At 49.4% G+C, this 26,113-nt stretch overlaps 4 protein-coding genes across 9 annotated transcripts in view; 1 reads left to right on the top strand and 3 right to left on the bottom strand.

The window, feature by feature from the left end:
• LOC112632532 (protein HIRA) overlaps nt 1-569 on the bottom strand; it is a 221,497-nt gene extending 220,928 nt beyond the window's left edge. For both annotated transcript variants that reach the window (XM_025398195.1, XM_025398194.1), the window contains exon 1: nt 256-569. In XM_025398195.1, the coding sequence (XP_025253980.1) occupies nt 256-292 (37 nt within the window). In that variant the 5' untranslated portion in view covers nt 293-569. The remainder of the gene's footprint in view (nt 1-255) is intronic.
• A 24-nt stretch (nt 570-593) lies between these two features.
• MRPL40 (mitochondrial ribosomal protein L40) lies at nt 594-5,489 on the top strand. Of its 2 annotated transcripts, none has more exons than XM_025398204.1 (4): nt 594-1,676; nt 2,070-2,153; nt 3,836-3,994; nt 5,052-5,489. In XM_025398204.1, the coding sequence occupies exons 2-4, from the start codon at nt 2,149-2,151 to the stop codon at nt 5,374-5,376; spliced, it is 489 nt and encodes a 162-aa protein (XP_025253989.1). In that variant the 5' UTR covers nt 594-1,676; nt 2,070-2,148; the 3' UTR covers nt 5,377-5,489. The 2 variants fall into 2 exon arrangements, with proteins under 2 accessions (XP_025253989.1, XP_025253988.1); XM_025398203.1 differs by having other exon boundaries at nt 594-1,422.
• A 6,201-nt stretch (nt 5,490-11,690) lies between these two features.
• C10H22orf39 (chromosome 10 C22orf39 homolog) lies at nt 11,691-18,713 on the bottom strand. Of its 2 annotated transcripts, none has more exons than XM_025398206.1 (3): nt 18,035-18,713; nt 17,751-17,918; nt 11,691-11,741 (listed from the first exon to the last, which is right to left on the bottom strand). In XM_025398206.1, the coding sequence occupies exons 1-3, from the start codon at nt 18,167-18,169 to the stop codon at nt 11,691-11,693; spliced, it is 354 nt and encodes a 117-aa protein (XP_025253991.1). In that variant the 5' UTR covers nt 18,170-18,713. The 2 variants fall into 2 exon arrangements, with proteins under 2 accessions (XP_025253991.1, XP_025253990.1); XM_025398205.1 differs by lacking the exon at nt 11,691-11,741 and adding an exon at nt 13,478-14,767.
• A 1,827-nt stretch (nt 18,714-20,540) lies between these two features.
• Nucleotides 20,541-26,113, bottom strand: part of UFD1 (ubiquitin recognition factor in ER associated degradation 1) — a 30,892-nt gene continuing 25,319 nt past the window's right edge. For 2 of the 3 annotated variants that reach the window (XM_025398200.1, XM_025398202.1), the window contains exons 11-12: nt 25,619-25,700; nt 21,216-21,339 (exon numbers count right to left, since the gene is read on the bottom strand). In XM_025398200.1, the coding sequence (XP_025253985.1) occupies nt 21,265-21,339; nt 25,619-25,700 (157 nt within the window). In that variant the 3' untranslated portion in view covers nt 21,216-21,264. Of the gene's footprint in view, nt 21,340-25,618; nt 25,701-26,113 lie in introns of all 3 variants that reach the window. The other variant, XM_025398201.1, reaches the window with a different exon arrangement.

The raw sequence follows: 26,113 nt of genomic DNA on the forward strand, positions 1-26,113 counted from the left end.
CAGGTGGGCAGCGGAAGACTCAGAGCAAGGGCCAGGGGCGAAGATGGCCTTCGCTGCGGTCAACCCGGAGCACGTGCTGGGGCTCACCGGCCTCCCCGCGCTGAGGGCAAAGTCCGCTCCCGCCGGCTTCTTGGCTTGGGCACCGGGTACCGGGCGTCAGGGGCGAGGCAGGCAGGACTTGCGCGCGCCCCGACTCGACACCAGACCCCGACCCGACTGCGGGCTCGGCCTCCCGGGACCCCTGCGCGCACTCACCATTGTGGTTGACCCAGGTCGGCTTCAGGAGCTTCATTGTTCGGCCGCCGCCGCCGCCGGGCTGAGGCGAGAGCCGGGTCCCTCAGCGCGCCCGGGCCATGGAGCCACCGCCGCCGCTTCCTCCCGCGCCGCCCGCCCTCCGGCCGCCGCCCGCCCCGCGCCCTCAGGGCCGCCGCGCCATCGCCGGCCCGCGCCCCCCTCCGCCGCCACAGCCGCCCCCCGCGCTCGGCCGCCGCCGCCGCCACCACAGCCGCATCCCCTGCGCCGCTCCTCCTCAGGCGGCTCCCGGGCAACGCCGGAAGTCACGGCGCGCACCTGCCAAATCGCCCCGGCGGGAAACCGCTCCCCACGCGGACTGGGCCGCCCCGGCTCCTCGGCTGGCAGGGGCTTCGGGTCGGGCCCGGGCGCGGGCGCCCCAGAAGGGGCGGTTCGCCTGGACGGCGGACAGCGAGCGGGGCCTAGAGTTGCAACCCGGGCCGGTCGCAGAGGCAGGCGGGGCCCAGGTGGCGTGGACCGCCCGTCACCAGCTCTGCCTCGCCAGTCTGAGTCCGACTTATTAACTAGCTTCCGTCATTCATCAACACGCGCTATTGGGCATCTTGCGAGCGCCAGGCTCCGCGCCGGCGCCGGAATGTGACCCTGGCTTCGGACTCGAACGAATGAGGGGAACGAGCCAACCCTGGTCGGGGAGGCAGGGGCGGACGTGTTTATTGGAAGATCGGGGCCGTTTGCCTAGACGTGAACATTTGGACTCGGAGGAGCAGAGGGACGCCCCTCGGCCGCTCCGGTTGCACTGCAGGGTCGAGGCCCGCGCGAGGGCGCAGACCGACCAACCGGCTAGGGCCTGGCTGGCGGGGCAGGGCCCGCTGCAGAGGCGCACTCGCAGCCCAGGGCGGGGACGGAAGGGAGGACCCTCAGCCGCGTGAAACGCTAGGCGCTCTTGCGTGCGCAGCGGACGCCCGAGGCGGGGCTGCGTCGGGGGCGGGGACAAGCGCGTCCCAGCTCCTGCTGCCGGAACGCCTGAGAGCTGGGCGGCTGGTCTGGCGGACCTCAGCAGGGGGCACCGCGGGTCGGACTGCGGAGGGGCGCACGCCCGGAAGCGGCGAGGGTAGCCATGACGGCCTACGTGCTGCGAGGTGTCTCGCTAACCCTGCGCCCGACGAGCGGGTGAGTGTGGACGCCGACCGGGTAGCGGAGTGCCCAGGGCGCCTGCGGGGTCTTTGCGCCTGTCCGCCGGGACTCGCCTGTGCTCCCTGCTCGCTTCCCAGTCCACGAATATCTCAGGGATGAGCCATATCTGATCATGACTCTTATGCGTGAAAATCTGAGCACCCTGGCGAGCAGGGGTCCTGCCCAAGTCCTCTGTGGTGTGAACGAAAGATTTTGAAAAATCTCTCACGTTGACCTTGCTGTCACATCAAGTAGTTACAAGTGCCCCGGGTTCGGGAGCATTGTAATTTTTTATTTTCCTGTGAAGTGGGAGAGAATGAGATATTTGAGACAAGAGTTTCTCACTGTCGCCTAGGCTGGAGTGCAGTGGCGCGATTTCGGCTCACTGCAACCTCTGCCTCCCAGGTTCAAGCAGTTCTGCCCCGGCCTCCCGAGTAGCTGGGATTACAGGCGCCCGCCACCACGCCCGACTGATTTTTGTATTTTTGGTAGAGACGGGGTTTCACCACGTTGGCCAGGCTGGTCTTGAACTCCGGACCTCGCCATCCACCCGCCTCGGCCTCCCAAAGTGCCGGGATTACAGACGTTTGCCACCGCGCCTGGTCTCGAGAATCAGTATTTATACATACTCTTGTGTCTTTCAGGCTTCTGGGAACTTGGCAGAGGCAGATTAGAAATACTCACCAGCGAGCATCATTGTTGTCTTTCTGGGAACTCATTCCCATGAGGTAAAACTCAACCGCGGGCCTGACTTCTGGGGGTATAGGTGTCATTCGATGTGTAGAGAACAAAGCTAGACTGCTGGATGTGTGGTTTGCAAAATTAACAGCCTACAAAGTTTCTCAGTTCTGGCTTTCCAACATTTTCCATACCATAGGTTGCTGTTTGTAATTTTTAAAATTTAAGCAGTTTAAATAAGTATTCTCCTGGAAGGGATTCTTGTGTGTTTTATTTTTTTTTTTTTTTTTTTTTTTTTGAGACGGAGTCTTGCTCTGCCGCCCAGGCTGGAGTACAGTGGCCGGATCTCAGCTCACTGCAAGCTCCGCCTCCCGGGTTCACGCCATTCTCCTGCCTCAGCCTCCCGAGTAGCTGGGACTACAGGCGCCTGCCACCTCGCCCGGCTAGTTTTTTGTATTTTTAGTAGAGACGGGGTTTCACCGTGTTAGCCAGGATGGTCTCGATCTCCTGACCTCGTGATCCACCCATCTCGGCCTCCCAAAGTGCTGGGATTACAGGCTTGAGCCACCGCGCCCGGCCTCTTGTGTGTTTTAAAGGACACAGCTTAAGTTTCTCTTTCTCCATGAGCCTTCCTCTTCCCTGCCCATTCTGAGGCCCTGGAGAGTGTGGGGAAGATGCAAGTATTAAAGGTATTTCCATCTGGCACTCTTGACTCTTTCTAGTCAATCTTGATTCAGTCAATCTTGATGGTAAAGGATTTGATTCTTCCTTTTTTTTTTTTTTTTTTGAGATGGAGTCTGTGTCACCCAGGCTGGTGTGACCTTGTGATCACTGCAGTGGTGTGACCTTGGATCACTGTAACCTCCGCCTCCTGGGTTCAATGCCATTCTCCTGCCTCAGCCTCCCAACTAGCTGGGATTACAGGTGCCAATCACCACGCCCGGCTAATTTTTGTATTTCTAGTAGAGATGGGGTTTTACCATGTTGGTCAGGCTGGTCTCGAACTCCTGACCTCAGGTGATCCACCCACCTCAGCCTCCCAAAGTGCTGGGATTACAGGCCAGCCCACACCTGGCCCACAAATCAATTTTAATAGTAATGAGCTCCTAATCCAACAGTTTGGTATTTTTACTTTTGAATGTAATCCCAAGGCACACCTGAATCCCAGCAGTAAAGAGGAACACTTCCCCTGATTTTATACTCTGATGCCCCTTGTTGCTTTTGTACTTTTTTTTTTGAGACAGAGTCTCGCTCTGTTACCCAAGCTGGAGTGCAGGGGCACAATCTCGTCCCACTGCAACCTCTGCCTCCCAGGCTCAAGTGATTCTCCTGCCTCAGCTTCCTGAGAAGCTGGGATTATAGGTGCGCACCACCACACCTGGCTCATTTTTGTATTTTTAGTAGGGACAGGGTTTCGCCATTTTGGCTAGGCTGGTCTCGAACTCCTGACCTTGGGCAATCTGCCCACCTTTGCCTCCCAAAGTGCTGGGATTACAGGCGTGAGCCACTGCGCCCAGCTGCTTTTGTACTGTTTCTTGTAATTGATGGCACCCACACAGTTCTCACAAGTACTCTGGGGTGGAGTACCTCCTCACCACGCTGAGCTCACGAGTCAGTTATGCACAGCCCCTTCCCCCCGTGGAGAGGTCAATTTGGGGTACTTACCATTTTGTCTCTCCGTAGGTTCATGAGACTGAAGAGGAAAATGTTTAATATTTGCTTTATCTATTAGATCAGAACCTCTTCGAAAGAAGAAGAAGGTAGATCCTAAAAAAGACCAAGCAGCAAAGGAGCGCTTGAAAAGAAGGATCCGAAAACTGGAAAAGGCTAGTCAAGAGCTAATTCCTATTGAAGATTTTATTACCCCTCTAAAGTTCTTGGATAAAGCAAGGTAAGGATCCTTCTCTAGGGATGAAGTCCTCAGCACAAAGGAGTTCTATCAACTTCAGGTAGTGGTGTGTGTAGTTCACACCTGTGATAGTAATTGGTCAGTAGGCTTGAGCTGACTTGGCCCTAACGAGTCCTTGCTTCTTTTGGGAGCAGGAGAAAGCATCCTTGGGTGGTACTCTTGAATGGCTCTGGGTGGGAAAGAACTTAAGATATCTAATAATCCAGATGCTTAAGCACTGCTCTGGAGTTCATGTTTTTGCTGTCATGCATGAGGAGTCTTGGCTGTGTCTGATCCTTTGGGCCTGGAGTCTGAAGCCCTCGCTTCATCCTAACAGTAGAAAACACTTGGTCTCGGCCGGGCGCGGTGGCTCACGCCTGTAATCCCAGCACTTTGGGAGGCCGAGACGGGCGGATCACGAGGTCAGGAGATCGAGACCATCCTGGCTAACACGGTGAAACCCCGTCTCTACTAAAAAAATACAAAAAACTAGCCGGGCGAGATGGCGGACGCCTGTAGTCCCAGCTATTCGGGAGGCTGAGGCAGGAGAATGGCGTAAACCCAGGAGGCGGAGCTTACAGTGAGCTGAGATCCGGCCACTGCACTCCAGCCTGGGGGACAGAGCCAGACTCTGTCTCAAAAAAAAAAAAAAAAGAAAACACTTGGTCTCTTGTTTTATCATGCAGATACCTTTAGTTGGTATTTGTTGGGATTCTACTGTGCGCAGGGTTAACAGTTCCTGCTGCCATTTTGTAAGCAGTGTGCACCATCTATAAAGGGGCGGGTGTTAAAGTCACCTCTCATCCAAGGGAGTATTTGCCTGGGCAGAGGAAGTCCTACCAATCTCCTCAGACCATCTGTTCTTCTGACAGAAAGCAAATGACCTTGGTTCCCAGCATCAGTTGCAGCTGCAGCCACATTCAACATTCCATTTCTTAATTTGTCCCAAACTTGTTTTATCTCCTAAGTCCTGTCTGTGTCTGGCAATGGGAATACTTGCGTCAGTTGCAGTCACAGACTTCCATGCCAGCGAGGCTGGTAACCCTTAGCTTCTTTGCAGACAGCGGCCTCAGGTGGAGCTCACCTTTGAGGAGACTGAGAGGAGAGCTCTGCTTCTGAAGAAGTGGTCCTTGTACAAGCAGCAAGAGCATAAGATGGAGAGGGACACCATCAGGGCCATGCTAGAAGCCCAGCAGGAAGCTCTTGAGGAACTGCGACTCGAGTCCCCGAAGCTCCATGCTGAGGCCATCAAGCGGGATCCCAACCTGTTCCCCTTTGAGAGGGAAGGGCCATGTTACACACCACCGATCCCTAACTACCAGCCCCCTGAAGGCAAGTACAGTGACGTCACCAAGGTGTACACACAAGTGGAGTTAAAGAAATAGACTTGCAGGCTGCTATCCTTAACATGCTGCCCCTGAGAGTAGGAATGACCAGGGTTCAAGTCTGCTTTCCGCAGAATCAGGCATGCTGTTAATAAATACTGGTTGAATCAAAATGCTCCTTTGTCTTGTGTTAGAATTTTTTTTTAATTTTTTATTTATTTTTTTTGAGACAATCTCACTCTGTTGCCCAGACTGGAGTGCAGTGACACAATCTCGGCTCACTACAAACTCTGTCTCTCTGGTTCAAGCGATTCTACTGCATCAGCCTCCCAAATATCTGAGATTACAAGTGTGCGCCACCACGGGTGGCTAATTTTTGTATTTTTAGGAGACAGAATTTTGCCATGTTGGCCAGGCTGGTCTCGAACTCCTGACCTCAAGTGATCTGCCTCCCTTGGCCTCCCAAAGCCCTGGGATTATAGGTGTCAGCCACCACACCCAGCCAGAATTAAAATTAATTCACCAGGCTGGGCTCAGTGACTCACGCCTGTAATCCCAGCACTTTGGGAGGCCAAGGCGGGTGGATCGCAACACGAGGTCAGGAGATTGAGACCATCCTGACTAACAGAGTGAAACCCCATCTCTACTGAAAATACAAAAAAATTAGCCGGGCATGGTGGCACGCGCCTGTAGTCCCGGCTACTCGGGAGGCCGAGGCAGGAGAATGGTGTGAACCTGGGAGGTGGAGCTTGCAGTGAGCCGAGATCATGCAACTGCACCCCAGCCTGGGGGACAGAGTGAGACTCCGTCTCAAAAAAAAAAAAAAAAAGGTAATTCACCTGAGATGGATGGGGGTGACAGATGCTGCCCTTCACCAGGTAATGGGAAGAAGATGACAGACATCAACCGCTGCCCTCAAATGGGGAAAAAAAAATGTGTAAACAGATCCCGAGGGTATAGTGAAAATACCACCAACAGGAGTCAAAGTAACAGAGGAGTGGTGGGAAAGGAAGTTGCCAGCTGGAAAGGTGAGCAGAGAAGCAGGGCCTTCCTGATGGGAAAGAAACACACCTTTGTGTGTTCAGCTGGGGTTAGGGGGAGGTAGAAGAGTGTGGAGCAGGCCAGGGACATACTAGTCAATAAAGATGCCGTGGTCCTCGAGGATGTGAGGCCTGGCAGGGGCAGCGGACTCTATCTCAAGTGCGTAGTCTAGAATGGTGAATGTATTAGTCTGCTCAGGCTGCCATTACAAAGTACCATAGACTGGGTGGCTTAAATAACAGAAATTTATTTTCTCACAATTCTGGGGGCTAGAACTCCTAAGATCAAGGTACCAGCAGGCTTGTTTTCTGAGCCTTTCTCCTTAGCTTGCAGATGGCCACCTTTTCCCTCACATGGTTGTCCCACAGTCTGTGTCCTAATTTTTTATAGATACTAGTTATACTGGAATAGGGCCCACCTAATGACCTCATTATAACTTAATTATCTCCTTAACAATGCTACGTCCAAATACCTCCAAATACAGTCACATTCTGAGGTATGGGGTTGGGGGGAGTGGGAGGGTCGTATGGGTAGGACTTCAACATAGGAACTGTAGGGGACACAATTCAGCCTGTCACAGTACAGGCCCAGTGTATGAATAGAGCCATTTTCCCCAGTGGCTTGGATCACAACCTCAGAAAGGATTTTTTTTTTTAACCACCTTACTGCAGGTAAACCAGGGAAACATTTCATTGGAATAAGAAGTTAGGTTGTCTTCCTAGCGTGTGGTTCACTTTTTTCCCTTTTTTAAAAATTGTGGGCCGGGCGCGGTGGCTCAAGCCTGTAATCCCAGCACTTTGGGAGGCCGAGACGGGCGGATCACGAGGTCAGGAGATCAAGACCATCCTGGCTAACACGGTGAAACCCCGTCTCTACTAAAAAAATACAAAAAGCTAGCCGGGCGAGGTGGCGGGCGCCTGTAGTCCCAGCTACTCGGGAGGCTGAGGTAGGAGAATGGCGTGAACCCGGGAGGCGGAACTTGCAGTGAGCTGAGATCACGCCACTGCACTCCAGCCCGGGCGACAGAGCGAGACTCCGTCTCAAAAAAAAAAAAAAAAAAAAAAAAATTGTGGTGGCCAGGCACCGTGGCTCATGCCTATAATCCTAGCACTTTGGGAGGCCTAGGCGGGTTGATCATCTGACATCAGGAGTTCAAGACCAGCCTGATCAACATGGTGAAACCCCATCTTTACTAAAAATACAAAATTAGCCAGGTGTGGTGGCACATGCCTGTAATCCCAGCTACTCGGGAGGCTGAGGAAGGAGAATCGCATGAATCCGGGAGGTGGAGGTTGTAGTGAGCCAAGATCGCACCACTGCACTCCAGCCCGGGCAAGAAGAGCGAAACTCCCATTCAAAAAAAAAAAAAAAATTGTGGTAAGGCACACATAAACTTTACTATCTTCATTATTTCTAACTGTATGGCTCAGTGGTATTGACATTCATACCATCGGACATCACCACCATCCGTCCATCTCCAGAACTCTTCATTGCAAAACTGAACTCTACCCATTAAACCGTAATTCCCTGTTCCCCTCTTCCCCCAACCCCTGGCAACCACCATTCTACCTTTTCTGTGATTTTAACTATTCTTAAGTACCTCACAGAATTGGAATCATAGTGTTTGTCTTTTTGTAACTGGCTTATTTCACTGAGCATAATCCTCAAGGTTCATCCATGTTATAGCATGTATCAAATGTTCTTTTCATGGCTGAATTAATGTTCCATTATATATATGCCACATTTTCCTTATCCATCTTTTGATGGATGCTTGGGTTACCTTCACGTTTTACTATTGTGAATAATGCTGCTATGAACACGGGAGTACAAATATCTCTTCAAGACTATGCTTTCTTTTAGATGTACACCCAGAAGTGGAACTGCTAGATCATATGAGGACTCTATTTTTAATTTTTTTAGGAAGTACCATACGGCTTTCCATGGCTGCTGTAACGTTATATTTTCCCAGTAGTGCACAAGGATTCCAACTTTTCTTTCTTTCTTTTTTTTTTTTTTTTTGGAGTCGGAGTCTGACTCTGTCACCCAGGCTGGAGTGCAGTGGCATGATCTTGGCTCACTGCAGTCACCACCTCCCGGGTTCAAGCGATTCTCCTGCCTCAGCCTGCCAAGCTGGGACTACAGGCGTGTGCTACCGTGCCCAGCTAATTTTTTTTTTGTTTTGTTTTTTGCATTTTTAGTAAAGATGGGGTTTTGCCATGTTGGCCAGGCTGATCTCGAACTCCTCACCTCAGGTGATCTGCCCGCCTTGGCCTCCCAAAATGCTGGGATTACATATGTGAGCTACCGCACCCAGCCAAGGTTCCGATTTTTCTACATCCTTACCACACTTTTTTTTTTTTTTTAATACTAGCCATCCTAATGGGTGTGAGGTGGTATCTCACTGTGGTTTTGACTTGTATTTCCCTAATGGTCAGTGATGCTGAGCATCTTTTTATGTGCTTTTTGGCCATTGGTATGTCTATTCAAGTCCTTGCCTTTTTTTTTTTTTTTTTTTGTAACAGTCTCACTCTTACTCTGGCTGGAGTGCAGTGGCGTAATCTTGGCTCACTGCAACCTCCGCCTCCCAGTTCAAACAATTTAGCCTCAGTCTCCCAGGTAGCTAGGATTACAGGTGCATGCCACCACACCTGGCTAATTTTTATATTTTTAGTAGAGACGTGCTTTCACCATGTTGGCCAGGCTGGTCTTGAACTCCTAACCTCAGGTGATCCGCCTGCCTCAGCCTCCCAAAGTGCTGGGATTACAGGCCTAAGCCACAGTGCCCGGCCCCTTGCCCATTTTTGAACTTTTTTTCTCATTGAGTTTTAGGAGTTCTCTATAATTCTATTAATCTCTTGTCAGATATATGATTTGCAAATATTTTCTCCCATTCTGTGGATTGCCTTTTTATTCTGTCGTTGTGTCTTTTTTTTTTTTTTAAGAGATAGGGTCTTGCTCTGTCACCCAGGCTAGAGTGCAGTAGTGCAATCATAGCTCACTGTAACCTCAAACTCCTGGGCTCAAGCAGTTCTCCTACCTCAGCCTCCTGAGTAGCTAGGACTACAGACAGGCACCACCATGCTCAGCTACCTTTTTTTAAAAAAAACTTGTAGAGATGGGGTCTTGCTATGTTGTCCAAACTGGTCTTGAACTCCTGGCCTCCAGCAATCCTCTTGTGTCAGCCTCCCGAAATGCTGGGATTACAGACATGATCCACAGTGCCTGGCCTGATAGTGTGGTTTTTAAAAAATTTTTTTCTAGAAAGAATGGAGGCAGGGTTTTACGATGTTGCCTAGGCTGGTCTTGAACTCCTGGGCTCAAGTGATCCTTCCACCTCAGCCTCCAAAAGTGCTGGGACTACAGGAGTGAACCACCATGCTTGGCCAATAGTGTCTTTTGATGTGAAATTGAATGCCTTTAATTTTCATGAAGTCCAATTTGTTTATTTTTTTCTTTTTAATGTTGATGACTTTGGTGTCATATCCAAGAAACTACTATCAAATCCAACGTTGTGAAGATATTCTCTATGTTTAATTTTAAGCTCTTACAATTTAGGTCAATTTTGAGTTAACTTTTGTATATGATGTTTGGTAAGGGTCCAACTTCACTCTTGGATATTCAGTTTCCAGGCATCAACCATTTGTTGAAAAGACTGTCCTTTCCATAGCCTGGGCGATCCTCTCACCTCAGCCTTCCAAGTAGCTGGGACTACTGCTTTTTTTCAAAAGAAAAAACTTTGTTTTAAAAACTCTTTATCAGTCCTGGATAAAAATGTTGCCTAAGGATTCTAAGTCCTTTGGCCCCACCTGAGACAAATGCTGAATGGAACCACTTTTCATGACCTCCACTGCTGCCTCTCAGGTCCAAGTCATCGTCAGTTTTTGCCTGTTCTATTGCAGTGGCCAACTGATCTAGCCACCCCACCCCTTCTCTGCACAGCAGCCAGAGGTCTCTAGAACCAGGTCAGGTCAGGTCTTTGGCTACCTGCCACCCCGAGAGTCTCATCCCCCGATTCCTGATTACAGCTCACAGCACCCCCTCCTATCAATACATGGTGTCAGGTCCCTCTGCCTTTGTGGGTCCCTTTCTCTGCCTGACAGGAGCTGGGCCTCTTCATCCAGGTCTGGGCTCAGACACTGAGGCCTCCCCCACCTCCCCGCCCAAGGTAAGTGTCCAGCACAGGTGCTTGATAGCAGTGCTTTTAAAAACAGTAGGTTTCATCCATTAGGTTGTACAATCAGTTCAGTAGGTCATGGCCGACAGTTTGTTTTCAACTTTTTATTTTGAATTAATTATAGATTCACAGGAGGTTGCATAGGAGGTTGTCTAGGGAGGTGCTGCGTACCCTTGCCCCAGCCTCCCCCAATGTTAACACCTTATACACTATAGCACAGCGTCAGGAGCCAAAAACTGACATTGGTACAGTCTACAGAACATACTCGGTTTCCCCAGTTATATCTGTACTCCTTTGTGTACCTAACTCTACACAATTTTGACTTCATGTATAGCCCTGTGTAACCATCAGTCAGGCTGACGGATGGTTTTCAACACCACAGGACTCCCTTATGTGAACCACCCCCCCACCATCTCTAACCTAACCCCTGGTAACCTTTAATCTGTTTTCCATCTCTGTAATTACATTATTTCATCAATGTTACATAAATGGAATCCTGCTACATGTATGTTTTCAAGATTGGCTGGTTTTGCTCCGAAGAATTTCCTTGAGTTTCATGTGAGTTGCTGTGTGTACAGCAGTTACTGAAAATGGCACTGTATCACATACAGTACGGATACATATTGTTTTATATTTCAACAATAATATGCTATATATAACAGTCTGTGCCAAATAATGACGTAAAATACTTATTATTAATATGGGGTTTTATCCAAAACACTTATTTTTAAAATATTTATTTAGCCGGGCGCGGTGGCTCAAGCCTGTAATCCCAGCACTTTGGGAGGCTGAGACGGGCGGATCACGAGGTCAGGAGATCGAGACCATCCTGGCTAACACGGTGAAACCCTGTCTCTACTTAAAAAATACAAAAAAAAACTAGCCGGGCAAGGTGGTGGGCGCCTGTAGTCCCACCTACTCGGGAGGCTGAGGCAGGAGAATGGCGTAAACCCGGGAGGCGGAGGCTGCAGTGAGCTGAGATCCGGCCACTGCACTCCAGCCTGGGCGACAGATCAAGACTCCGTCTCAAAACAAAAAGAAAAAAAAGTATTTATTTATTTAGAGACGGGGTCTTGCTCTGTTGCCCAGGCTGGAGTGCAGTGGCACAGTCATAGCTGACTGCAACCTCAAACTCCTATCCCCAAGTGATCCTTCTGCCTCAGCCTCCCAAGTAGCTGAGATTACAGGTGTGAGCCACCATGCCTAGCACCTGTCCATAAAGTGTGAAATATACTGCTCTTATTACAGTATTTGTTTTCTTCATAACACCACCATAAAAGAAAATTATCCAAACTGCTTCAGAAATTACCACCATTTTATTTTTATTTATTTTGAGACAGGATATCGCTCTGTCGCCCAGGCTGAAGTACACTGGCACAATCATGGCTCACTGCAGCCTCAAACTCCTGGGCTCAAATGATCCTCCTATCTCAGACTTCCAAGTAGCTGGAACTACAAATAAGTGCCACCATGCATGGCTCGTTTATTTTTTGTAGAGATAGAGTCTTGTTATGTTGCCCAGGCTGGTCTCAAACTCCTGGGCTCAAGCGATCCTCCCACCTCAGCCTCCCAAAGTGCTGGGGTAACAGCCGTGAGCCACCACATCCAGCCACCATTTAAAATCCCTATGTATTGATGTTTAATGTCTATCTTTTCCCCAAACTACAACAGAAACTCTTTGAAGACAACTTGTCTGTTTCGAAACTGTGGTCTTGTAAGCCCCAAACCCTGTCCAACATGTGGACACTCAGATGTTGTGAAGGAATTGCCATAGCAACAAATGCAGGAACATCCTGTCCAGAGAGATTATCTGCTGATGTGGAACTTGAGTAGTGAAGAAGGAGGCAAAATATGACAGTCGCACTACAGAGGCAGGACTCAATGCTTCCTAACCGAGCATGCAGTTTGTTGCACACTGCATACCTTGCTAAACAAGCAGGTGGCAGGGAGCATGGCTGCACTGAGGGAAGGCCCCTCATGGACTGGGGTGCTGGCTGGCATGCCCTGGCTTTTGCTGCACTCTCCAGCTCTGCTCCATGAACCTGAAGGCAGCTGCTGCAATCCGAGGCATCACATGCAGACTGCCAATTCATTTTATTATTTTATTTTTGAGACGGAGTCTTACCCTGTTGCCTAGGCTGGAGTGCAGTGGCACGATCTCAGCTCACTGCAACCTCTGCCTCTGGGGTTCAAGTGATTCTCGTGTCTTAGCTTCCTGAGTAGCTGGGATCACAGGCGCATGCCACCATGCCCAGCTAAGTTTTGTATTTTTAATAGAGATGGAGTTTCACCATGTTGGCCAGGTTGGTTTCGAACTTCTGACCTCAAGTGATCCACCCGCCTCGGCCTCCCAAAGTGCTGGGATTACAGCAGACTGCAAATTCAGATGCCCCTTCCCTGTGTTTAAGAGTAAGAAAAACCGGCCGGGCGCGGTGGCTCAAGCCTGTAATCCCAGCACTTTGGGAGGCCGAGACGGGCGGATCACAAGGTCAGGAGATCGAGACCATCCTGGCTAACACAGTGAAACCCCGTCTCTACTAAAAATACAAAAACTTAGCCGGGCGAGGTGGCAGGCGCCTGTAGTCCCAGCTACTCGGGAGGCGGAGCTTGCAGTGAGCTGAGATCCGGCCACTGCACTCCAGCCTGGGTGACAGAGCGAGACTCCGTCTCAAAAAAAAAAAAAAAAAAAAAAAGAGTAAGAAAAACCTTGTAGATCTCTAGCAGTCTTCTCTTCCCTCACTGGGTGGAAATGCTCATTAATCCAGCCACAGCCATGCTGGAGGCACCTTGGTTGCCTTAGACACATCAATACTCCCCTGATGATGGGGGAACGCTGGCTCCGCTATAGATGCTCCTGCTCTTGGGATCCCGTGAACACAACCCCCACCCCCACCGTTCACAGACACAGACAGGGGCTCTTAGGGAGCACAGGAGAAAACACTCAAGCAGGGAAATACTGTTCTTTAATGGACACCCTTCTGAAGTGATAGATTGTTCTACCCCAAAGAACAAATTTAAAGATATTCAACTTGGTGCCTGTGTCCAGGAAGACAGCAGGGAGGGTGCTGGGCACAGACCCAGCCTAGCCCTCAGCATCACATAACAGGGCCACCACAGGATGAGAAACCATTCTATTAGTAGTAAAGAAACCTCTTCGAGAAATAGTGTTTTTGGTGGTTCATACATTTTAAAACACCTACAAGAGAATAAGCATACAAATTTCTAACACTGTCCAGACACAACACTGTTATATATAAAATCTAACAAATGTAAACTTAATTTTCAGCTTCTATTTGAAATCAGCTTCTATTTGAAACAGCAACTTGAAACAGACCAACTTGAAACAGACCAGATGAAATGGCTTTTGATACATTAACCACCAGGGGAAATTTTTTTGAGGGAAGGAGTCCTTAATTCCACATGTCTTGGACTTGGATTTCTTAAGGTGAGTCCACAAACCCTCTTTATGCAACGTTGTGTGTTCTGTAGCTGTGTGCATTTCTTAAAAACCAGAGTCTCCAGGGGCCGACCTGGGAGCCCAACAAGTGAAGCCTGCTGGTGCAGAGGGGCCAGCAAGCCCTGCCTGCTCGGCACACCTGCCTGCATGTGCAGTGGAACTGAGTGGAGCAGAGTGTGAGTACTCACAATGTTCACCAAACCTGAGACATAGCAGGCAGTTTCCCAAGGACTAGGAAAGACATTCACAGTGGCGCAACTGTTTAGCTACCTCATTATGACCCACCTGTGTGTCCACACAGGTCAGGGCTACCCTTCAGTTTACCTGAGAAGCCTAGACCTCAGGACCACCATCTCCTATGCTACTGTGCCCAGCCTGACCTGGCTGCTCACAGGTACCTGGCCATAATGCTTGGCCTCCTGGAAGCTCTGAAGCGGTGCAATTGTCCTGCAGAACATCGCAGCGTCAGGGTACCCTGCAGGCTGGTGAGGGGTGGGCAAGTAGGACCAGCAATGTCCTGCTCCATGTTCCAAACCCAGCAAGAGCTCACAGGGACCCACTAGACTGTGTAGGCTGTCACAGTCCCCAGGGTTGTGCAACAGCAACTTGAAACAGACCAAGGAAGCTGCACAGGCCAATGGCAGGGGTGCTTGTCACTCGTCCTTCTCCTGCGGCAGAGGGAGATGCCAGTCTGGAGGGGGGCTCTGCCTCGGGGCCCACACCAGGATGTGCTTCCGTGCAGCCTGGACTCGTGCCCGCTCGCTCTCACAGAGGGATTGCTGTGCAAATAAGACTCTAGTCACTCCCCAGGCTCTGAGCACCCTCAAGACCCCTGTACCTCCCCCCAAAACACAGATGGACAGGAAGGGGCCTATGGTGCACACCACTGTGCAGCACAGCTACATCCACCTACTATACCTTGGCGAGTATTCCATATTAGCGCACAGAGATTGAGATCATTTTGTTCTCACAAACTAATGTGAAAAACTACTTAATAGGTCATAATAATTTGAGGAATTTTTAAATATCTTCTCCTGGACCTCAGGGCTCAATGGCTCTGGCTGACCTTGTGAGTCTGGGGCATATTCACCTGCTGAGAGTGAGCCTGGGGGTGGAGTGGAGAGGAGAGAAGAGTCTGAGACAGCAGCTGTGGGGAGCTGCAGGGAGGAGTGTGGTAGGGAAGAAGGGAGGAAGACAGGGAAGAAATACATGCCCAGGGTATCCTGGAAGGGTGGGAAGAGTCCAGAGGACAGACCACCTGCCTGAGTGGTGCCACAAGTGCCATTCAACCCATCAGCTTCTTCTAGCTACTGTATCCCAATACAGACACGGGTCAGTGTATCACAACATGGGAGGCCTTCGCTGTGGGCCCTTGGTAAGTATCAGGTGCTATGTGAGCCTCTTTACACAGATCATTTAATCTGTCTACGTCTGTCTTTGTTCAAGCTCTATTGCCTCAAATAAAATATTTTGATCATGTTTAAAAAGCTATCAGAAATGTAGCACAGACTATTAAAGATTCCCAAATGTCCATTCCCAATGTGGCAGTTAACAGCTTCCCTGATACCGTTTTTTGGTCCAAATTTTAGAGCTAGTATGTTTCCCTAATGATGGGATAATCTTCTGCTGGCTAGTCTACTTCCTGCTTTTTTTTCACTAAACAATACACTGTAGGCACTTTCCCACACCCAGGTAGATGACTGACTATTCCTTTCAAAGGCTATCCGGTATTTCACTTTGTGGAAAAAGCTAATTGGTCAAATGTCTATTAGTGAAATTTAGGTTGTTTTCAGCTTTTGCAGTATCAAAAACATAATTAGCATCCCGAACTTTTAACTGTACACTCTTATGCAATTACTTCCCTAGGATAAAGTTCCAGAAGTAAAACTTAAAGTCAAAAGGTATGCATCTGACATTTACATAATCAGAACACCCGACACCCCCACCAACACTGTACAACTACCCAGAATTCTTCAAACCCCCATCAACACTTAACGACTTTCTGCTGGGCAAAACCTGCTGTTACTGTCATTTAGACTTATATACCTGACACCTGGCCATTTGGTTTTTTTCTTTTTTGTTCGTGAGATGGAGTCTTACTGTACTGTTGGCCCAGGCTGGAGTGCAGTGACACGATCAACTCATTGCAACTTCTACCTCCCAAGTTTAAGCAATTCTCCTGTCTCAGCCTCCCGAGTAGCTGGGATTACAGGTGTGTGCCACCATCCGTGGCTAATTTTCATATTTTTAGTAGAGATGGAGTTTTGCCATGTTGCCAGGCTGGTCTCGAACTCCTGACCTCAGGTGATCTGCCCACCTTGGCCTCCCAAAGTGCTAGGATTACAGGCCTGAGCCACCACGCCCAGGCTTTTTTTTTTCTTTTTTATTATTTTTATAAAGATGGAGTCTTACCACGTTGCCCATGGCTGGTCTCAAGCTCCTGGGCTCAAGCGATCCCCTTGCCTTGGCCTCCCAAAGTGCTGAGATTACAGGTGCCCACCACCATGCCCACCTGGCTTTCTTTTTTAATGAATTGCTTCTTTGTGTCCTTTGGCCATTTTTCCATTCTGAAATAATCCCTATATTTCTTATTGATATAAAAGAGCTCTTTATACACACACGCGCAGATATACACACATTAAAATTACCAATCTCTTGCTATACAGGCTGTCAGCTTTCTTACTTTTTTTGAGTTTCACATATTATGGAATAGTCATAATTTTCTTTTATACAGCAGTCTGGTTTCCACATCAGTTCATCTCTTTCAGATCACTGTATACACTTAACAATGTTGAAGTGTTGATCAGTCCCATTGATTCTCATTCCTTGGCACTCCCCATGAGCCTTGCACCTTTCGGCTGGCTTCTCTCCATCTCCTCTCTCACAAGGGGTCCACCGTAGGACTGTATATTCTAGACTACAGTGTGGGTGCCAGGAGGGCAGAGACTCTTCTTATCACTCGTGCATCCCCAAGAGTACCCAATGTAGTACATATTTGCTGGATGAATAAACAACTAGAACCACCTCCTTACCGATCTCTCTGCTCCTGTAAAATACTCTCTACACCCTAGCAAACAGATTGAACTTTTTTCCTCTTTTTTTTTTTTTTTTCCTGAGACAGGTCTCCCTCTGTTGCCCAGGCTGGTGTGCAGTGGTGTGACCATAGCTCACTGCAGCTCTGAACTCCTGGGCTTAGGCGATCCTCCCACCTCACTCTCCCAAGTAGCTGGGACCACAGGTGCACGTCACCACACTTTGCTAACAGACTGATCTGTTAAAGATATAAATCAAATTATGCTTCCCAGCACACTTTAGACTAAACTCTAAACTCCGTATCAAGGCCCACCAGGTCCCTGGTATACCGCTTTCCAACCATCTACCCTCTGCTTCAGGAACACAGGCCTTCTCTGTTTCTCAGCAGTGTCTACCGGGGCTGGATGAAGGCTGGCTCCTGGTCACTCAGGACTCAGCAACATCACCTCCTGCGTAGGCCAGCTGATGACCCTAACATTGGACGGTTGCCCTCTTTGCTCTCTAAACCACTCTACACCCTCCTCGCTGGTCTCCTAAGTTGTCTTTCCCGCCCTCTGAAAGTCCTGTTGATATGCTAATTTATACCAACTCTCAAAAGAAAGGAAGCGTGAGGAGGATAGGGACCTTGACAGTTCTCGGCTAGGTCGCGGGGCCTGGGGCGTGAAGGGGTGGGGAAAGCTGGGCCCTGCAAGGCGCTCCGAAGCGCCGCCCCGCTCCCTCCCGGCGCACCTGGGCCTTGGCGCTCCGGCGCTCCTCCCAGTCGCGGCAGCTGGCCAGGTCGCGCCGCCACTGTTCGCAGGCCGGCCGCTCGCCGTGGACGTAGTAGTGGTGCAGGAAGTGCCTGGCGCTGCGGCAGAGCTTCCACTCGGCGCGGTAGGCCTCGCAGGGGCGCGGCGGCTGCGGCGAGAGGCGCCGCCTGAGTGGGGCCCGGCGGCCGCGCCCCACGCCCGGAGCCTGTCCCGTTCCCTCCCTCCGGAAGACCCTGGTGGTTCCCGGCTCCCGAGCACACTCACCTGCCAGCCGCTGCCGTCCGCCATGTCTGGGCGACCGGGGCGCCAAGCCCGCCCCTCAGTCCGCCAGCCAATGAAGAATGAAGAAAGCGGCACCTCGTGATCGACTGACAGAATAACTAATAAGCACCGACACATTCAATTACAGTTTCGCCCCCATCTTAGAGAAGCTCGGACAAACAGGACGAGCAACCAATAGCAACGGAGGGCGGCTGCGGCGCGCGGAGGGCCAGGGTCGCAGGGTAAGTCCGGGAAGAGGCCTGGCGCGGAGCCTACTCGGCCACCGCGAAGCCAGCGCCATTCACCCCGGGCCATGAGGGCATCCTGGGCCGCGCAGCTACCTTTTGTCAGTCGCCTCTAAAATCACACTGCTCTGGCCAATTCTTTTTAGCAGCTTTATGAGATTTTCTCAAATCTCAACAATGCGGTTTATTTTCAAAAGTATGTACTGAGCATCAAGTTGGTGCAGCGAACCTCCCAGATCTGCAGCTCTGGCGGTCTTGTCTGAGCGTCCACTCAGGATGGAGGTGAACTCGCAAAGTAACCAAGGTTGGTTGGGCATGACGTGTGGTGGATCTAGGGTTGGATGACCTGCCCAGGGAACGCAGGCTTGAAGTGGAGGCTGAGAAGGCAATCCGAGCACGGCCATAGGCCGGTCAAAGGCATGGAGGCGGTGTGTAGCACGGGTGAGTGGGGTAGGAGTGGCTTGGATGTCTGTAGCTCGATTCTAAGGGTGCGGGAGACATGTAACATTTACCTTATTTATTTTTCGAGACAGGGTCTTGCTGTGTCACCCAGGCTTACGTGCGACCTCGAACTCCAGGACTTTGAACAGCTAGGACCACAAGCATGCACCGCCTTACCAGGCTAATTTTTAGTTTTTTGGTTTTTTTTTTTTTTTTTTTTGGTAAAGATGTGGTCTTGCTAAGTTACTCAGGCTAGTTTGGCCTCAAGCGATCCTCTCACTTTGGCCTCCCAAAGTGCTAGGATTATAGGCTGAGCGACAACGCCTGGCTGCAACGTTTATAAAAAGGAGCAATGCACAAGAGGCAACAAAGGCAAGTAAAGGGGAAGCTGGTGGGCTTGCAGAAGTGCCCACTGGGACAGACTCCCTGGAGGTGGGTCAGAAAGCTGCAGTTTTACCAGGGGTCCTGCTGTTGAGGCAGCTGGTTCAAGGACCAAGCCCAAAGAAGACACTGGGAGGAAGGCTGCAGGCCAGGGTGCAGGAGTAACGACCAGAATCAGTGCTCCAACTGGCCCCACTAAAAGGCCCTGGAATGGAATCCATCCTGGTCCAGGCAGGGGAGTGTGCCTCCAGCAAAGGACCAGGCGTTTCACTGCATACACAGCAGGTGTTGCTTAGTGAAGACAAAAACCCAGAGCCAGAGGTACTGCAACATTCTTGATTATGCATAAAGTGACAATTTGTTAGCTGATGTGATCCTGCAAATGAAAGCTGCTACCCACCAAGGAGGGTTTCTCCCTCTGCTAGTAAAACTGAGACTTTGTCAGTGGAGGGTCAGGTAAGTCCCCACAGTGCTCACGCCTTCCAAAACCACGCCTAGTTCCAGTGATGATGGTTTGTGCCACAGGCCAAGTACTGAACATCATGACACTCATAGACACTCTTCACTGAAGACATGTGGATAGACCCTGGGGCCACCATCCTCTCCTCTCTGGAGTGTTGGAGGGGCCCTGACCAGGGCAGGGTCCCCATGCCTAGAAGCAGGGTCAGCCCTGGCTCATGGGGGACCCCGCTGGGCTTAGCCATTGCCACCTAGGAATCAGGCAGCCTTGTTTCTTCCTACTTTCTCCAGGAGAAGCCCCAGATGGGAAGTTTTCTAATGGTGAGATGGAACACAGGACATCTGCCAACAGGACGTCCTTCAGTTCTGGTCAGAGGCCCAACCACCAGTCTGTGTTAGTACCTAATCAAACATTTAGATTTAGGCTTTAGTTATTGCCTGTTTTTACTTGAAATTCTTGGCTTAGAATTATTCCCAATGGGGCCAGGCACAGTGGCTCATGGGAACAAATTTAAAATAATCAGATTAGCATGTCAAAAGATCTCACCTTATAGAAAGTGAAGACCTGGCCGGGCGCGGTGGCTCAAGCCTGTAATCCCAGCACTTTGGGAGGCCGAGACGGGCGGATCACGAGGTCAGGAGATCGAGACCATCCTGGCTAACACAGTGAAACCCCGTCTCTACTAAAAAAAAAAAAATACAAAAACTTAGCCGGGCGAGGTGGCAGGCGCCTGTAGTCCCAGCTACTCGGGAGGCTGAGGCAGGAGAATGGCGTGAACCCGGGAGGCAGAGCTTGCAGTGAGCTGAGATCCGGCCACTGCACTCCAGCCTGGGTGACAGAGCGAGACTCCGTCTCAAAAAAAAAAAAAAAAAAAAAAAAAAAAAAAAAAAAAAAAGAAAGTGAAGACCTAAGACCAAATAAATACTGATAAAAAATAAAGACAGGCCAGCAGAAGCTTGGATGATTTAATAAATTAAAATTAGGAGTGGGGGAGTAGGGAAGAAGGAAAGAGAGGAACATCTCTTTAGCATTTGTTCATTCCAACATTCACGTTTGCTTCTCCATGGAGTTGTTTCACTATGAACAGGTTCACTAAGGAGCCAGTTATGTCCATATGAAATGAGAATAAAAGTGTAAACTCATTCAGATCAGGTTTTTCTGAGTGATGTTTTTGAAAAAAACATGGAAAATAAAAATAGAAACATTCTTTGTCAAATACTTAAATTGCAGCCACAGTAGTGGGACAGCCACTATTTATAGAACACACGTCTATTTAAACCCTTTTTTTAGGCCAAAGACTGACACCTATGCAACTGACCTAGGAAAAGAAAGGATAAATGAAAAAGAAAGAACACTTCATGTTAGACAATTTAGTCACCTCCATTGGTTTTGACAGAATTAGGGATACAGAATTGCTCCTGCTGAGGCAGTGGGAGCCCCCCTCAAGCTGAAAGCATGAAGAGGTGAGGCGGCAGCTGCCTACAGGCCCTCAGGGACAGCTCTTTGTCTTTCCCCAAATCAAGCATACAACTACAAAGTCCTGCTGCTCCACTTCAAGTAAAACTTGATAATTCTTAGGTAACTCTAAGCAAATCTTAAGTAACAGAGTATTCTGATGAGGCTCATCCCTGTCAGTGCCAGTAACTAAAAGCCAAGATGTTGCAATTTATTCTTTTATTATTTTCCAGTCAGCCAACAGTCCTCACTTAGGGCTTTCTTCCCTTCTTACGCAACGACTGTCCTTCCCCAGAGAAAGCGACGAATCTGCCTCCAGCTTCATCCTAGGTGTGAAGAGAAGATACTATTTTCAGAAACTTCCTGGAGATTTACAATAAATGCCTTACTCTATAGACTCACGTACCATCCATATTACTCATAAGAAATGTCTCAGGCTGGACACGATAGCTGACACCTGTAATCCCAGCACTTTGGAAGGTAAAGGTGGGAGGAACGCTTGAGCCCAGGAGTTCAAGACCAGCCTGGGCAACATAGTGAGACCCCATCTCTACCAAAAATAGCTTGGTGTGGTATGTGCCTATGGTCCTAGCTACTTGGGAGGCTGAGATGGGAGGATGGTTTGAGCCAAGGCCATAGTGAGCTATGATTGTGCCACTGCACTCCAGCCTGGATGGCAGAGCAACAGAGCAAGACCCTGCCTCAAAAAAAAAAAAAAAAAAAAAAATCTCTAAGTTCATCACCCAAAAACTTCAGGTCACTTTTCTGTACATGCTTGAAGAACTGTTTTCCCACTTAATTCTGAAGTCTCATGCCAATAAACTTATCTAGTATACTCCCAAGGCTACAGAACTGAATTCTGTTAAAAAGAATTCCATTATGTAGGAGAGCCAGTTTTCTATCAGTGGACATTGCTGTGGTAAGCAGCTTAATGTATTTGCACACAGCTCTGATATTTTTTTAGAGCTCAAAGTCCTGGGTCAAAGCGTGTACACATTTTTAATGCTTTTAACTTATAGAGAACAACCAGCCCTCAGAAACATTCTACTAAGCTATCCTTCCATCAGCAGAAAGAGGGATTGTTTTTTCCCAAGCCTTTGAAAACTGCAAATATTTTTTTTCACATATTTTTATTGCTAGTCAGTCTGAGGCATTACCTCAACTTTTCCCTAGGAAGAAGAGGATTCTGGAATGTTCAACACAAATCCCTGCACCTGGCTCCCCACTAACTGTGGCATGTTATACCTGCAGTAGAACACCATTTAGTATTTATGTGGTAATATTCATGTAAATTTGAGTCACGGCTGCATTTAGTCTTCCTTTGCCACACAGCCTTCCATTTATCCTGGTGTCAATAGCTGTGTTTGGCTTTTTTCTCTATATATTCAATCACAGCCTGCATTGCATGGAGTTCATCTGTTTTGACAAAGCTGTGTCCTCCTGGGCCTTCACCCTGCCATACCTGGACTGGCCTTTCTCTAAGTGCCGTACGTGTTAGTGGGGGCTCCTTATTTCCTGGATTCTATGACTTTATTTCTACCTTATTCCTTCATTTTAGTGAGGGACACCTTCTAGGAGCTTCCTGAGAAAAGATGCATAAGGATTATCTTCTTGTGAGTTCCTTTTTTCTACTCTCATATTTCATTGATAGTCTGGTTGGTATGTTAGTCTATTAGGGCTGCCATATAAAATGCCAAAGACAGCGTGGCTCAAACAATAGCAATTTCTTGTTCATAGTTTTGGAGGCTAGAAGTGCAGGATCAAGGTGTCAGCAGGTTTGGTTTCCTCTGATGCCCTTTTCCTTGACTTGCAGATGGCTGCCTTCTTGCTGTGTCCTCACATGGCCCCTCCTATGTCCAAATTTCTTTTTTTTTTTTTTGAGACGGGGTCTCACTTTGTTCCCCAGGCTGGAGTGCAGTGGCGCGATCTCGGCTTACTGCAAGCTCCGCCTCCCTGGTTCACACCATTCTCCTGCCTCAGCCTCCCAGGCTCCCGCCACCACAGCCGGCTAATTTTTTGTATTTTTAGTAGAGACGGGGTTTCACCATGTTAGCTAGGATAGTCTCGATCTCCTGACCTTGTGATCCACCCGCCTCGGCCTCCCAAAGTGCTGGGATTACAGGTGTGAGCCACCACACCCAGCCCAAATTTCCTCTTCTTAAAAGGACACCAGATTGAATTAGGGCCAACTCTAATGGTCTTATAACTTAATTGCTTCTTTAAATGGCCCTATCTGAGTTACTGGGGGTCAGGGTTTCAACACAGAAACACTGGAGGGACACAATCCAGCTCTTAAGAGTTGGTACAGAATTTTAGGTTGGAAAAAATTTCAGAATTTTGAGGATATTGCTCCACTATCTTCTAGTTTCCTCTGTGTCCTGCTAAGATGATGTCCCTTTTTTGGGAGACAGGGTCTTACTGTTACCCAGGCTGGAGTGCAGTGGTGTGATCTCAGTTCACAGCAGCAGCCTGCACCTCCCAGGCTCAAGTGATGCTCCCAACTCAGCCTCGAAGTAGCTGGGACTACAGGTGCGTGCCGCCATGCTGGGCTAATTTTAAAATTTTCTGTAGAGACAGGGTCTCCCTATATTGCCCAGGCTGGTCTCAAACTCCTGGGCTCAAATGATCTTCCCGCCTCAGCCTCCCAAAGTGTTGGGATTACAGGCGTGAGCCATGGCGCTTGGCTGATGATGTCCTTGATCCATGGTGATACCTCTGTTCTCTCTCCAGAAGCTTTAGGATCTTTCTTTGCCCCAAAGTGGGGCTATTTTGATTCATTTTGCTGGAACTCAGTGGGCCCTTCAAATCTGCGAACTTGTGTCCATCTTTGGGGAAACTATTTCCCTGATGATTTCTGCTCCTTTGGTTTCTGTGGCTGTTCTTCCCACAAATCCTCTACTATTTAGATGTTGGACTGGGAAGCTTTCTGACTCTGGCCTTCACTTCAGAGGTAACAGTCTAGAGTGCTACTGGAGTCGGGCCTCCAGCCTTCTGGGGTGGGGGAGGGAGGGTAATGCAGCTCTAACTGCTTAGTAACAGAGTTCTGTCATCAGTCCCTCATTTCTAGAGGTGCCTTTTGAGAATTCTACAGTCTACACACAATCTACACAGAACTGCTTCTAGGCTTTTTATGATCTGCTAAGGTACCCTGGGTTTTCAAAGCCTTGTAGTTGCCTCCTCTTCCACTGTCTTTCTTACCTCATGACCTTTAGCCACAGCCTTAGTGGGGCTGCAGGATGGAGTAGAGCTAAATATGTCTTCAATCCCATCTTTAAACATATACTTCTTAAATACATATTTATGGTCAAACAGTCCTGCTGTGCCCACCGGCCTACCCCGCCTTCTGTAAATTTGCAACAGTCAGGTCACAGTCAGCCTGGGGGATGTCCCATGCCGAGGTCTTAGGTCTGAGTCAGGCACTGGCTTTTAGTGAGAAAGGCAGCCTGTAGCTGGTGAAGCCTGGAGGGGCTGGAGGGTGAGGTCTGATTGGCCACTATGTTTGCTCCTCTGGGCCTGAAAGGTCTCAATGCTGTTTCAACTTGAACATCAAGCCCAGAAGTGATTGTGAGTAGGACCAGGTGTGCAAATTTCACAGTGGTCTCTGTCCCCAACCACCCCAAGTGCTAGAGAGAGTTCGGTAATCAGGATGGGCCAGGGATGGGTCCTATGTAGCAGCTGGCCCTGAATGGGTGACTCTACATCTGCCCTTGGCCCTACTCCTGGATCCTCAAGGGTCCAATCCTTTGAGAAAAGGAACCAGGAAAGCGATGGGTCTGAAGTGCTGGTGTTCTAGAAATCCTCACCACACAGAGGTGACTGCGTTCCACTTGCTGCTGGGCCTGGCCCACTCCCACAAAGTGCCCATGTCTATAGGATGCTCAGCCCTTGCCTTCCTCTGTCCCACCACCACCCTGCTCAGCTGGAAGGTACTCCCTATATTTGAAGTTCAAGGTCTCTGTTGGAAGATGAAGCCCACCCAGGGCACACAGTTCTGTGATAACAGAGCCTGGAGTCAGCTCTAGAGCAAGACAGAGGTCCTGACCCCCATGCTGCAAGTCTTCTGTTTCACACACCTCACACCAGCACTACAGAAAAAAAACAGGACACCAGGGAGCAGAGGGACCCCAGGAAAGGGAAAACATCACAGATACCCTGATGTGGTTTGGCTGTGTCCCCACCCAAATCTCATCTTGAATTCCCACGTGTTGTGGGAGGGACCCGGTGGGAGGGAACTGAGTTGGTGGAAGGTAACTGAGACATGAGGGCGGGTCTTTTCCGTGCTGTTCTCGTGAGTGAATAAGTCTCATGAGATCTGATGGTTTTATAAGGAGGTGGTTCCCTGCGCCAGCTTTTTCTCCACGTGCTACCATCCATGTAAGATGTGACTTGCTCCTCCTTGCCTTCTGCCATGATTATGAGGCCTCCCCAGCCATGTGGAACTGTAAGTCCATTAAACCGCTTTCTTTTGTAAATTGCCCAGTCTCCGGTATGTCTTTACCAGCAGCTTGGAAACAGACTAATACACACCCCTACTCAGAATGCCAGGAACCTCAGTCATCACTAGCAAATAAATCTCCTCATTACCAACCAAGGAAATACACTCACCTCTTCAACCTTTTTGACAAGGGGACGTGAATTTCTGATGAAAGTTATCTTACCAAGTTTAAATTCATAATTGGGAATTCCTCTGTAAGAAGAGAGAGACAAGGAGAAATGTTATTTCCAGGAAAAAAGGACTAAAATTCATTTATGACAGTGAAGAGGAATGCAGAAAAGATGCTGCTGCACCCCACCTGGGCCCTCTGGTGCTTCCTGGCATCCTCCCAGGAGGGAAGCAGAAGGTAACTGGCTTCCTGGTTTAGTATCAGCATTGGGTATAGGGGCAGGGGCTTTAGGCTCTGTACCTGTCTATGGAGAGGGGTCATCTGAAGGTTTGGGAAGCCCTCACTGTCACTGTCCTGAGCTTCACAGAACCCCCTGAGATGGCTAGACTCTCACTCCAGTATTCTCCTGATTTCACACACACAACAGACAACTGACACACCTCAGCCCTGCCCCTGCCATCATGGCCACCAGAGGAAGGGTCTGCTGTGGGTCCCT

Source organism: Theropithecus gelada, chromosome 10, assembly GCF_003255815.1.
Source record: "Theropithecus gelada isolate Dixy chromosome 10, Tgel_1.0, whole genome shotgun sequence".
In the NCBI taxonomy this organism is placed as follows: Eukaryota; Metazoa; Chordata; class Mammalia; order Primates; family Cercopithecidae; genus Theropithecus; species Theropithecus gelada.